This window comes from Conger conger, chromosome 18 (assembly GCF_963514075.1).
Source record: "Conger conger chromosome 18, fConCon1.1, whole genome shotgun sequence".
Taxonomy (NCBI): Eukaryota; Metazoa; Chordata; class Actinopteri; order Anguilliformes; family Congridae; genus Conger; species Conger conger.
Window position 1 is genome coordinate 27995775 of NC_083777.1, and position 14464 is coordinate 28010238.

The 14464-nt window shown below is 49.1% G+C and overlaps 2 protein-coding genes across 2 annotated transcripts; one reads left to right on the forward strand and one right to left on the reverse strand.

Moving 5' to 3' along the window:
- Positions 1 to 306: 306 nt before the first annotated feature.
- On the forward strand, positions 307 to 9355 carry erlec1 (endoplasmic reticulum lectin 1). The gene is made up of 14 exons (XM_061228061.1): positions 307 to 630; positions 869 to 970; positions 1266 to 1346; positions 2255 to 2332; positions 3104 to 3167; positions 4063 to 4139; positions 4527 to 4750; positions 5412 to 5550; positions 5729 to 5887; positions 6272 to 6331; positions 6639 to 6763; positions 6987 to 7064; positions 7265 to 7340; positions 7702 to 9355. Exons 1-14 carry the CDS (start codon positions 490 to 492, stop codon positions 7771 to 7773), a joined length of 1476 nt encoding a protein of 491 aa, XP_061084045.1. The 5' UTR covers positions 307 to 489; the 3' UTR covers positions 7774 to 9355.
- Positions 9356 to 9925: 570 nt separating this feature from the next.
- On the reverse strand, positions 9926 to 11750 carry gpr75 (G protein-coupled receptor 75). Its single transcript, XM_061228829.1, has one exon. It carries the CDS (start codon positions 11612 to 11614, stop codon positions 9926 to 9928), a length of 1689 nt encoding a protein of 562 aa, XP_061084813.1. The 5' UTR covers positions 11615 to 11750.
- Between the last annotated feature and the right edge of the window lie 2714 nt (positions 11751 to 14464).

Below are 14464 nucleotides of genomic sequence, written 5' to 3' on the forward strand. Positions count from 1 at the left end.
CGATCATTTGTATATAATTATATATAGTAGCAAGACAGTAACCCACCTAAACTTAACAAAGCTACCCATAGATCATGGGTTAACCTTATTTACTAATGTACTGTTCACCTCCTCAATTAATGCAGACACAAATACTGTCAAGCACTTCGGAAATGCTAGTAATGAATGCTCAAAGTATTGTGAAATGCGGCATGTTCATTTCTTATCACACTAACTTTATAGCTACATTATTTTCGGTCTGCAAGTGCAAGAATATATATTTGACCCGGACGTTAAATGCGGTTTGACAGCTCCGTGTACCGGAAGAAGACGTGGCAGTCTCTACATCTCTTCCTGTTTGCTTGTGTTGTCGAATAAACTGTAGCCAGCAAGTCACTTACTTGAAACGGCTCCGAAACCGAGCTGGCTCTCTCCTGATCGCAGTCATCTGCGGGGATAGCACCTTGTCGGCGACGCAGGAGGAGGTAGCGAGCTAGCAGTACCGGGACGATGTACATAGAGAGGATGTTGGTGTTGTTTTGGGGGGTCTTGGAGCTGTATGGCAACATCGCAGCAGCAAGAGGGGGCTCCACTTCCTTTACCGATGAAATCCCCTTCAAGATCAATTGGCCTGGAGCCGAGTTTTCACTGGTATGTAGTTAGCGCTGTGTGTGTTTGTGTGTGTGTGTTCATGACGCTCGAATGCATGTCCGTGTGGACCAGTTTGTTTCACGCACGTAACATTTACGCAACTAACAGCTGTTACTTAATTATCTTGTCAGTGGCAATGATACGGCGCGCTATTAGACTTTGTGATAAATGTCGGAAATGTCAAATGCACTTTTCCCGAAAGAGTAATGGTATAGCTTTCCAAATGAATTCCCCCTAGCCAACAGGAGCCCTTTACAAAGAGGAGGACTTCGTCATCATGACAACCACAGACCAGGAGAAGTACAAGTGTCTGCTGCCTTCACTGTCAAACGGAGATGATGTGAGTGTCTGCTACTGAAGGAAGTGCATGGTGCTATGTGATCGGGATCACACTGCTGCACGCCCTGAATTTGAGACGTATGTGTGAAAACGGGGACCAGACACAAAAGCTTAGAGAAGCGTTGCAAGATTTGTTGCAAAGGTGTTCGCTAATACGAATCTGTATCAGACGTTATCGGGTCGTTTGATTTCTGTTGTGCAGCCTGAAGGCAAAACTACCGTCACCATTCACCAGCTGACAGTGGTTATGGTTATGTGCACCCCTCTCTCTGCCCTCCTAACCTTCCCTTTCTCAGGACGAAGAGAAGGAATACTCTGGGCCGAGTCCCGCAGCTCTACTGGACCCCCTGTTTAAGCAGAGCAGCTGCTCGTATCGGGTGAGGAGCAGTTTCACTGTGCACTTCCGTTTCAGTTGGGGGTGATGTTTTCTCTGTTTGCTGTTTTCCGTTGCAGGTTTGGGGTGGGGGGTACGCATGAACAGACTGGTAATATCTTGATCGGAGTATTGTTTAAGTGAAAAGGCCTACAAAGGAAGGAAGAGGGTGGGGGGGGGGGGGGGGAATCCAGTGCTGAGGGAGAACACCACTTTCAAGTGGTGTCGGATTTACGGTCTATACGAGCTTCCCACCAGAAAGACCCACGTGGAATTATGTCGGTTGATCAAGTCGGGGAAATCGTGATTCTAGATGCAGCACGAATTGGCCGAGTTGTGACGTACTCGCTCTTGCCAATATGCCGAACAAACGCAGTGCTCTGTGAACCGTAAGACATGTCCTACAACAAGGCCATAAGTAAACCACACCTACACATTTAAAATACACAGACATCCTGTGATAACTATAGTATTGCAGCATTCAATGTCCTGTGTATTTGCATATAACTGGCTGGCTGATTTCTAACCTAGAATGTAAACAGTCTGACAGGAACTAATACGCAGCCACACAACTGAACAAAAGATTTTATCTCACCATAAAGCATGTGAGCGTGAAATTAGTCAAATGGCACAGTTATGATGTATACCCAACTAAGAAAACAACTAAAACTAATGATCCTACACCACTTGAAAGCAGGTTAAGCAGGCATGTGTGGGGACATGACATGACCTACCTAAGAAACCAATCTGTGAGGGGTTTGTATTTGTACACAAATTTAAGAGACTCCCTACACAATCCTTTTCCGTGTTGCTGGCGCAGTTTTTTTTTTTTTTTTTTTTTTTTAAATCTGGAGCCACATCCATCTCTGCATCGCACAGGCTCAGTAAATCCACCTGCCTCTGCCGTTTCAGATCGAGTCATACTGGACGTACGAGGTGTGCCATGGCAAGCACGTGAGACAGTACCACGAGGAGAAGGAGACCGGCCAGGTGAGAGGAGGAGGAGGAGGAGGAGTCCTGCAGAGTCCTGCAGAGTCCTGCAGAGTCCTGCAGAGTCCTGCAGAGTCCTGCAGAGTCCTGCAGAGTCCTGCCACTCAAATCTCAGAACTGCTGGCGTTCCACCCTCCCTTTGCCTGGGAGTCAGATGTGAAGGCAGTCTGGTCAATCAGTAGCACTAAATTATTCTGTGTGTTACCTGGGAGAAAAGAAAACCAGAGCCAGATTTGAGTATCCATGCTGTAGAGCGAATGTCATTGGCTAATATACTCAAGGTCCACTTCCCGGTCAATACTGCAGTGCATGATGGGTATGCACGGGAGTGTCTGCAGCTTCTCAAAGCCTTGTATGTTTCCATTAAGCAAAAACAGCATGAAGGTCACACTATCTTAATGTAAAAGCAATATGGTGAAATGTCAATGCACCAAGTCTAATGGCCATTTTGTGACACTGCCCTCTTGTCATAGGTATTGGTACCTAGGATATTGTATTACTTCTTTATTTTTGGATGTTGCTCAGGGTATTGATTTCCTCTAAAGGGTTAAAACAGTTTAAAATGTAGGATTCAATTGCTAAATATTCCTGCCACAGATATAATTCCCCTGAGAACAGCTGCGGGACCTATCTATGTCACTGTGCCACATTGATCAGACTGACTTCTGAAGGGCATTTCAGAGCGCTTTGTTTCAGAAAAACGGGGAAGTGGAACGCTCCTTCAGGGCTCTAGTTTTAATGTATTTTTTGTAATGTTCATGTTTGCTGCAGAAAATCAATGTTCAGGAGTACTACCTCGGAAATTTGATGAAGAAGACTGAGGGCTCCTCGTCAGGTGAGCAGCTCTGCTGAAAGACCGGCCCGCACCGCTCCCAGGTCTGTGTTTATCGTGTCCCATTCGTGAAGTGCATCGGCTCATGGAGACTGTAATGTCTCTTAGTGCAGCGTGCTGTACTCTCAGTAACTGAACACCTTCAGTTTTTTGTGCACACTCAGTGTTTCCCTTGCAAAGGTTTCCCCTGCACCACAACAATATTAGCACAGCTACCGCAAAATAGAAAGTCGGTCAGTAATGGTATTTATTTACGAGAAGCCTGCTTGGAGTCGCACAGTCATCAGAAATGAGTGACTGCTGAATAGGAAACGAAAAAATGTATCCCACCTGGACGGATGGTGCAGTGGTTAGCACTGCCGCCTCACAGCAAGGAGGTCCTGGGTTCGAATCCCGGTCGGCCGGGGCCTCTCTGTGCGGAGTTTGCATGTTCTCCCCGTGTTTGCGTGGGTTTCCTCCGGGTACTCCGGCTTCCTCCCACAGTTCAAAGACATGCAGGTTAGGCTGATTGGAGAGTCTATAAATTGCCCATAGGTATGAGTGTGTGAGTGAATGGTGTGTGTGTTCTGCAATGGACTGGCGACCTGTCCAGCGTGTATTCCTGCCTTTCGCCCAATGTATGCTGGAATAGACTCCAGCCCCCCTGCGACCCTGTTCAGGATAAGCGGGTTAAGGTAATGGATGGATGGATGTATCCCACCCAGTGTTCCACAAACACAGTTAGCATTATACCCACCCACAGAGTGCTATGGCTAGTGTGACCCAGGCTGCTTACGGAGTCTCTGAGCTCAACACGTCATGCTGGCCCAGATGTCCTCCAGCCCCAGGGAGGATCACTGACATTTGTATTGACGATGACGTGGATGCTGATGACATTTTACTTCACGCCTTCATGCAGGAGCCCAATCCGAAAAATCAGAGAAACCCGAAACAACGGAAGGAGCTGACCCTGATAAAATGGAGAGTGAGAAGGAGGTTGGTGAACAGACAAAACCTGCTATTATCTGATTCAGTACTGTGATAGCCTGTTGCTAAGGTGCATGACTGGGACCTGGAAGGTTGGTGGTTCAAGCCCCATTGTAGCCACAATACTGTAAGATTCGCACAGCTGATGAGCCGTTGAGCAAGGCCCTTAGCCCTGTATTGCTCTAGGGGGGTTGTCCCCTGCTTAATCTAACTAAGTCACTTTGGATAAAAGCAGCAGCTAATAAACATTGTTTGTATTTATTGTGTATTTAATACACAAAGCAAAACAGACTTGCTGTCAGATCAATTAAAGACTCTTTCACTCTCTCTTTTCCACTCTCTCCATTCTCTTGTCCTCCTTCTTCCCCCTCTCTCTGGTTACCTGCTCGTCCGCAGGTGCCCACGAAGAACGTGGAGGGCCAGCTGACCCCGTTCTACCCCGTGGAGATGGGGAACGGCACGCCCTGCGTTCTGAAGCAGAACCAGCCCCGGGCCACCTCGGTCCTGTACATCTGCCACCCTGAGGCCAAGCACGAGGTCCTGTCCATCGCCGAGGTCACCACCTGCGAGTACGAGGTGCTGGTGCTGACGCCTCTGCTCTGCGGACACCCCAAATACAGGTACAGTAAAATACTGTTCTTTACATACACCCCAAATACAGGTGCAGTAAAATACACCTCTTTACATACACCCCAAATACAGGTACAGTAACATACACCCCTTTACATCAACCCCAAACACAGGTACAGTAAAATACACCTCTTTAAATCAACCCCAAACACAGGTAAAAATACACCCCTTTACATACACCCCAAATACAGGTACAGTAAAATACACCTCTTTACATCAACCCCAAACACAGGTAAAAATACACCTCTTTACATACACCCCAAATACAGGTACAGTAAAATACTATTCTTTACATACATCCCAAATACAGGTACAGTAAAATACACCTCTTTACATCAACCCCAAACACAGGTAAAAATACACCTCTTTACATACACCCCAAATACAGGTACAGTAAAATACTATTCTTTACATACACCCCAAATACAGGTGCAGTAAAATACACCTCTTTACATACACCCCAAATACAGGTGCAGTAAAATACACCTCTTTACATACACCCCAAATACAGGTAAACATACACACCTTTATATACACCCCAAATACAGGTACAGTAAAATACTACTCTTTACAGACAGCTGTGATTATACACCCAGATACCTCTGTACATAGAGCTGTGATGATGTGGAAGTACTCTCTCTCTCTCTGCAGGTACAAGTCCTCCCCGGTGAACGCCATCTTCTGCCAGGCCATGGCCGGCTCCCCCCTGCGGCCTCAGCGCCTCTCTCTGATGGACAAGGAGCAGGAGGCGCTCCTCAAACCTCCCTTCAGTGCCACGCCGGACAAGGAGGTGAGAGGAGGAGGTGCCCTTACAAAGTGGGACCTTTTCTCAGTGGGGCAAACTTAGAATTCATAACTCAGCAGAATAAGAGAATAAAGAGGGGAAAAAACCGCAAGCTATTACCAGTCTGCTGTTATTTAGCTTTTCTCTTCTTTTTTGACCTTTGACTTCTCACCTCTGAACTCAGGCGGAGACATCCCCAGCCAAAGAGGAGCTCTTCTCCTCCACCCACAAGCCCGTGGCAGTGGGACAGGCTCAGATTGCCGTGGGAACGACCCACATCTCTCGCCTGACCGACGACCAGCTGATCAAGGAGTTCCTCAGCGGATCCTACTGTCTGCACGGGGTCAGTCCAGCTAAACGATGGCTGATCTCGCTGGCTGTTTGCTCCATGCCCAGAGTCAGTCCAGCTAAACGATGGTTGATCTTGCGGTCTGCACGGGGGTCAGTCTAGCTAAACGATGGCTGATCTCACTGTCTGCACGGGGTCAGTCCAGCTAAACGATGGCCGATCTCACTGTGTTTGCACCTCGCTCAGAAACAGAGCTGTGAATGCGCATTAACTGTGTCTTACCTTTTTTGATCTAGAAAGATCTCGAATCTCATATAAGTTTCAAGTGAAGCTTTGTTGGGGGCGGTTTGTTGGTGGTGGGACCGTTCACTATTGCTGTTTGAAAGTCCACTTATGACTCCAACCTGAATACGCTAACCTCACATCGTCCTTTTCCAGGGAGTCGGCTGGTGGAAGTACGAGTTCTGTTACGGAAAACATGTCCACCAGTATCATGAGGTATGGACAACCCACTTTTCACTGAACCAGTTACCTCTTCACTTTATGCATTATCTGTAGGACATCTAAATTTTGTCTTAATGAAAATCTGTATCCTGCTAACCTTGCTGGTAATGTGGACTACTGCATCTGTGACTGAAATGGTTGTGTGTGTGTGTGGTGCGTGTGTGTGTGGTGCGTGTGTGTGTGGTGCGTGTGTGTGTGGTGCGTGTGTGTGGTGTGTGTGGTGTGTGTGGTGCGTGTGTGTGGTGCGTGTGTGTGGTGCGTGTGTGTGGTGCGTGTGTGGTGCGTGCGTGTTCTCTCTCAGGATAAGGAGCAGGGGAAGAGCATCGTGGTGGTGGGTAGCTGGAATGAAGAGGAGCATCTGGAGTGGGCTCAGAAGAACGTGGCTCGCTCCTACCAGCTGAGAGAGGACGGAGCGCAGAAGGTCAAGTACGTCATCTCTCCGTCTCACACTCTCTCACTCTGTCTCTCGGTCTCTCTACCCCTTCATCCTTTCTGTATCTACCTGGCATCTCAGTCACAGCGATCTCATCTGTGATAAAGATATCAACCATATATTTTAAATGTATTTTAGTTGCATTCATTCTATATACCTGTGGAGACCTAGAGCATCCAGCGGTGACCTCTGACCCCTCTGTCACTTTGTCCCCAGGGTGGTTTCGCACTTCTACGGCCACGGGGATGACTGTGACCTGACCGGGAAGCCTCGACAAGTCATCGTGAAGCTGAAGTGAGTGTCCTGCAGAAACGCGTCTCCATCTTCGTAAACATCTCATTTCAGACTATGAGCCTGTATGTCGGCTTCCCTTACCACTCCTTTGATTAATATGTAATCTCGGTTACATCCTGTCATGTTCACATTAGATAATTTGATAATTCTTGCTAAAGGTTCATTATCACAACTTCAGACTGTTTTTTTTTTTTTCTCAGGTGCAAGGAATCTGAGTCTCCACACGCAGTGACTGTGTACATGCTGGAGCCTCAGACCTGCCAGTACATTCTGGGGGTGAGAGACGCACACGCACGCTCACACACCACACTACATGCACGCATGCATGCAGACAACCGCACACGCACACACAAAGACTAGACTCAGTCAACCTTGTCCTTACTATAACTTTCACTCTAAAATAAATGCAAGTGGTTTGATTTGCAGTGCAGTTTGTGAGCTCAGCAATCACCCAAATGACCCCAGACTGTTAGGGACACATTAACACTCGTGCTAAGCTGTGCACAGACGCCTACTGGGTCTGGGTCCCGGACCTCTGCAATGTGACTCGCTGGCTTTGCCCTCTGACCTCACCATGGCCACACCTCCAGGTGACGAGATTGACATACCTGTGTGTGTGTGTGTGTGTGTTCATCAGGTGGAGTCTCCGGTTATCTGCAAGATCCTGGACACCGCAGACGGGAACGGCTTTCTGTCCATCCCCAGCTAGCGGGGAGGAGGAGGAGCAGGAAGAGGAAGATGAAGAGGAGAGGACGGAGAGGAGAGCACGAACCTGTTACTTACACCTCAGGTCTAAACCTTGACCTGAGCTCTCTCTCCCGCCCCGGCCCTCCTCTGTGTGCAAACACTGTAAATACTGTGTAAATACTAGAGTTCGCCGCTTTTAATGTTGACAGTCGAAGAATAGGGGAAAGCATCCGATTGGACGACCTGTTGATTTGCCTAAACCTGGAGGAGGCCTCGTTCTGCGGAGGCCTTCCCCTGAGTCTGCTGTTCCGGACTGAAGTCTTCCGACTGAAGAGACGTCTGAAGTCGTCGCAACGCACTCATCCCTGTGGCCAGCCCGCCGCCTCGTTTTTCTACCTTTTATTTAAATTCTGAATTGACTGATGAACTGGGTGACGTGACGGTTAGAGGAAGCGGAAAAATGGAATTTATCGCAATAAATAAACTACTATTAAAATAAGTAAAAAAATAAACGACTGAAACTTTGATCTTGTGACATCACCGGATCTGCGCTGCAAATTACAATGTTGAGATATTAGTGAGGGATGTTGACAAATGCGTGAATTACCCATAATTCTGTAGTTGCTATGGGCATTCTAATATTTCTAAATTTTATAGTATTCTAAAGTTTCAGGACCCAGGACCTACTTAGTCTACATATGACCTTCCTTATTACATTTCAATATGGGGCAGGTCATATGCTGACATGTTGAAATATGCCACAAAGACTACATCTCAGATTGACTACATTTGTGATACCTAGTTAGCACTTCACTTAAACAAGGTATTGTGTGGCACACAGACCACATTAGCTGTGGTGACCTGCGTTCAATGGACAAGCCTGAAATTCATGCATTGATTCTCACCTCAGTACGCGATTTCATGGCCTGCTACCTAACAATCCTCAGGTTGTCAGTGGTCAGATGACTGGTTAATCTCACCGTAGCCAAGTAATTGAGCATGACTTGGCAAGTGACATTTTGCTCGCCTTTGTCATCTGCTTGGGTCTACTGTCTAATGCAACCCCACTCTGGCACACTAGGGGGCAGTGCTTACCGTAAAATAGGCTACACTGAATGTTTTTCCAACATGTCTGGTGGATTAACTGGCCTAATGTTATAATTAGCTGTGGAGATTTAAGCTGTGTTTGTAGAACTGTTTCATCACCATTAAGGAATTGTAAAACCATATGTGCTTGATGAAGAAACTGCAGCTCAGTCAGGTACGATGGGGATTAGTCCATCCCCATAATAGTTCATATCTCATATTTGACAGAAATACTAATAATGGCCGACACCCTACTTGGTATGTAGTAACCTATACATCACTAGTATTCCGTGATAACCGTGTCGGTTTTCATTAAGTGAGCATCAGCGTATTAAAAAAATAACAGCCTGCATAATATCAGTGTTGAGCCAAATTTGCTATTTTTGTTTTGTCAGTATAGATTTGAAATGTTTGCTATATTTTCCAGAAACTTGTAAAATAAAAATAAATTAAATGAAAAGTGCTTAATAATACCAATACCACTAATAATAATACTAATAAAAATTGTTTCCCCTTGTTTGGTGAGGTCCTACTTGGCACTTACTTTCTATTAATTCTAAATTAAATATTTTTGATTGTTTGATGGACAAAAGAAAGATATTGAGGAGGTGCATTTACAATACATTTAATATGTTAATAGAAAATGTGTGACTTCCACAAGTACAATATCTTGAAGATGAAAAAGACAGAATTGCAAAATTACAATATGAAAAATGTTATATCGATGTAAAAATATAATTCTGCCCTTCGGTAATGTAATAATGTGCTGAATGAAGTTGAGACATTTCGTGTGAATTTGATCCAACTCTCAGGAAATCCCATCCCATGTATAGGACTTTCTTTTTTCTTTTTTTAACACAAACCAAAAAAAAAAAAAATCTCTTCATAGAACAATTTTCACATACTTAAAAAAAACAAAAAACCTCCTCCACTTTCTAATCTTTTGGTCCCTAAAGGTTAGCAAAAAACCAAAAGCAAACACTGGCCGGTAGCAATCCACCAAAATCCCACCCCAGTCCTTGGGCCTTCTTCTCCCAGGGCTTCACCACCGCCCGCCCGCCCGCCCCGCCCCACCCCCGGCAGGGCCGTCAGACGGAGGGCATGGGGATCTGGTGCGTGGCCACGCTCTCAAAGTCCTCCAGCGCGTCCTGGTGGGTGTGGTAGTGCATGGCCACGTAGGACTTGGCGAAGCCGAAGGTGGAGTTGGTGGGCAGCAGGCTGTTGGGCGAGCTGGGCCCCTGGGACGGGCTGCTGTTGTAGATGCTGTAGTAGGGCTCGATGCGCGTGTTGATGGGCGTGGAGGTGCTGGGGGGCCGCGGCCGGCGGCCGGCGGTGGGGGGCGGGGGGCTGAGCACGCTGTCGCGGGACTGGCTGGGCCCGCACGCCTGGTCCACCAGCCGGCGCTGCGGGCGGGGCGACAGCACGCAGGCCGAGTTGGTCTCCTGGTGCGACGACTTGTTGCGGTTGACCTCCAGGCTGCCCTTGCCCACCGCGCGCAGGCGCGTGCGCCGCCGGCAGCAGGGGGCGCCGGGGGAGGCGCACTGCAGGCACCACAGCATGCGCCGCCGCAGGCCCGCGCTGTTCCGCGAGTACACGAACGGGTTGATGCCCGACTTCAGGAAGATGAGCGTGAAGCCGCACAGCTCGAACTGGTACAGCAGGAACCCGCTGTCCGGGGAGAGCACGCCCTGCGCCAGCGACACCGCCATGGGCAGGCAGCACAGCAGCACCGAGAACACGATCACCACGCACGTCACCACCGCCTTCGAGTCCTTGGCCGTGGCCAGGTTGACGGAGGAGATGATCTGGCAGCAGGCCCCGGGCCCCGCCCCCTGCGCGCCGGGCCCTCCGGCCCCGCCCTGGCTCCCCCTCTTGGTGTAGGCGTGCGTCTGCACGTGCTGCAGCTTGTTGTAGGTCTGGTTCCGGTAGAGGGGCACGGGCACGGCGCGCTGCACCCCCTCGAACCCGGCGGCGATGAGCGGGGGCGGGCGGGTGGCGTCCACGGTGATGACCGGGCACCGGCGCACCTGCGCGTTCTTCCGCAGGGCCTGGGCGATCATCACGTAGGAGACCGACACCACGGCCACGCACAGCGCGAAGTCCGCCAGGTACAGGTACAGCACGGCCTTGCCCTCCATCGCCCCCAGGCCGGCGTGCGGCAGGCAGGGCCGGGACCTCCAGGGGTAGGTGCGCAGCGTGAAGAGGGCCGCCAGGGTGAAGCTGGTGGTCCACAGGAGGGCGGTCAGCGCCAGGGTGCAGGGGAAGGAGGCGGTGCGGTCCGGCTGCCGGCCCAGGACCATGCGGAGGCGGTGCAGGGCGATGACCGCGACCGTCTTCAGCGACATCAGGATGAACCCCGAGCTGGTCAGGTGGAACGTGAAGCAGAAGGCCTTGGACACGCCCATGCCCCCGCCCGCCGCCACCCCCCCAGCGCCCCCCGCCACCCCCCCCGTGCCGCCCGCGTCCAGGAACAGCACCATGGTGAACATGGGCGTGGTCACGCAGCAGATGAACAGGTCGCAGAAGGACAGGTTGAGGATCATGAAGTCGAAGTTGGTGCGGAACTTGCGGAAGGCCGGGTCGAAGAAGGAGAGGAACACCACCAGGTTGCCGTAGGAGCCCAGGCAGAAGATGAGGATGAGGAGGAGCGAGCAGGAGGCCAGGGTGGCGGTGTGCACCAGGGCCCAGCGCGCGGGCGACTGGGACGCCAGGCTGCCATTGTAGGAGTTCTGCCGCACAACGTCCAGCAGGTCCGCGGGTGACGTGGTCGTATTCATTGTACACAACTGGGGTCTCTCTGGGCGCAGGTCACAACATCACTCCATTTCCCATGATCCCCTTTTACTCGAATTGCCCATAATCACACAGGTCTGATGCTCCCGTCTTTGTATGCAGTAGGTGGGTTGAAATCGTAGTCTCTGGAATATAGAGAAAACGATTAAATTAAGGAGTATTCTTTACTTCCTGATAAGTACACTCACAGACAATTGCACAATAAATTAATTTAGGATTCCTGAAAGACATTTAGCTGTCCACATAACAGCAGACAAGTATATTCCCACCAGGTTGTGAGAAGCACTCAGAAGTATTCTGATAGGTATCAATTAAACACAGAAATAAGTAGCCAATTTACACATCAGAGTGTATTTTCTCCGACTCACTGCAATGTGTGAAATGACCATTTGTAGTCGGAACGTCTATTGTGACACAGGAGAGGTATCAGGGCCCAAGAGGCACAAACAACTGGGTTGACCTGAGCCGTCTTTAGGCTCGGTCTGCGAGGTACACAGTGCAATACCTTCCCATAGCACGTTTGGGAATGGGGACGGTTGTAGGACTCGCAACAGTCTAAATAAGAAGCAAGTAGCCTGCACACACACCCATAACTGATTGAGGGGGTATATGCTACTGGCGAAAAAGCCAAATGTATCAGCGGTTGATGAAGGTTTATTCAGTTGGTACATTTTCGTCCAAAAATATACCCCCCCACCCTTTCCAATGCCCAACGGATTAAAAAGCAGACATTTTTGTTACAACATGAATGGACAATTGCAACATAAATATGTAAATACATCCGTGCGAAAATACGAAACGGTGACTGTTACGTTAATCCTTTCAATAAAATAATACGGTTTCTAAATTATGATATCGAGGACAAAAAAATGTCATGCAAAAATGTAAAGATATCATTAAAAAAAGACATCCATATACACATATTTGAAAAAGCTAAATCATGTTATGTAATACAATTAGGGTACATAATGACGAAAAATACGACAATTAGCATAATGAGAATATACTTGCCATCAACATCCCCGTTGGAGCCTTCGAGTAGTCCACGTAAAAACGGCGGCGATAATTTATTTCATTTTTCGGCGTCGCTGATATTTTCTGTTTTTCCAATTCCCTCGTCTTTCCTGCGGTACACGGCAACCTATGCGCAGCGGCGAGTGAAGTCACACAGTCTACGTCTGCGCGCGCCGTCCACCCCCGAGTCCGGAGTCTGACAGCTGCTCGTGGAGATGCGTGAGCGCGCGTTTGTGAAAAGATGGAGAAATCAGAAGTGGGGGTGGGGTGAACGCCGGCCAAGGGTCAGAATACTCGATAAAATGGCTTAAAACACCGGGTAATATTTTGCTGGAGTCAGAAAGGCAGCAAAAACACCGATACATGCAATCAATCATTAATTCAAAAATATTGTTGCGGCTGCATGAGTAAGCACGTAAGCCCATCTTCCCATCTATGCTAGTTCATATACCGATCTTCTACCTTATTGTCATTAGATCGATAAACAGATCGATTTATTTTGACCCAGCTTTCCTTATCAGTCTTTAACCATCACAACTTTACATCTGATTTGCTTTCTCGGTCTCCCCTTCCCTCTTAGCATTTAGCAGGACTGGAGATTGTCTATTCAAGTCCTTCCTGCCATTGGTCAGCGCATCTCTGCCAGCAGTCTGGGCAGTGTTAATGCAGAGAGAACGCACTACCCGTTGCCATGGAAACACAGGAACAATCGAGCGAGTGGGGATCAGCCAGCTCCTTGTGTGCGCGCGCGGGTTAAACGGAGCAGGACTTGATATCTCGGGTGTGGAGATGGGAGATATTGTGCATGCTTAATCGTCCAGACGCTGCTGGATTAAGCCCAAACAGGTGCATTCACGGCTATTGCATCCACAAGTGAAGGAATACCAAGTACCATAGTAACTGCAAGGCTGGCGATACTCATTTGTGTGGTGAACTAATACAGGGTTACACCGTTAACATGCGAGTATATAGCACTCTGCAATGTGCAGAAGGCATGCCTAAATAAAAATTGACGGAACCTAGTCAAACCACTGGCCGTTACCTCCCGTGATAGACTACTTTCGCTAACGAGCTCACCATCTGCGCCAGCGATGGACGGACGGTAAATTGCTTGACTGCACACCCAGTGCACTGAACCGAACGGCACGGCCGCCAGTCGATTAGCATTCCAGGGTGGCCCGTCGGGTGGCAGAGGTCCATTAATGTGGGGTGAGCGGGGAGGTGAATGGGTGCAGGTGTGTGGGGGCGGGGGGGTGGGTGTTTGGGAGGCGCTGGCACACTCCCGATTGGCCTGGAGCGATTGGGATTCAGGTCAGGAGTTCAGAGCCCAGCCGGAGAGGCTGAACAGCAGGTTACCATAGGAACGGGAGAGGAGAGGACTGTGCGTCTGACTCTCTGCTGCCCCCCCGCCCCCCCCGCCCTGGCTGTGCTGCAGCGTAGCAGAGACTGCCCCCCCCCACCCCTCTCCCTCGTGAATCCAAATGTCACGACACTGCGCCCACTGAACTGGGCCCACTGACAGAATTCGTACAACACCCGAAATTCCAACCCAAATAAATACAAATAAAACCAGGCGCTGGAATCTTCTTTCTTCTCGGAGAGAAAGGACACGGTGAACCCTGTGTTGCATTTTCCACAAACTGCCAATCGTTTCCATCCGTCAGACTCACCTGTCATCATAAACACTCTCGCACACACGCACACACTCACTCTCACACGCAAGCGTGCGCGTGCACACACACACACACACACACACACACACACACACACACACACAGACACTCATTCTCATGTGCACACACAGAAATGCATCAAAGGCG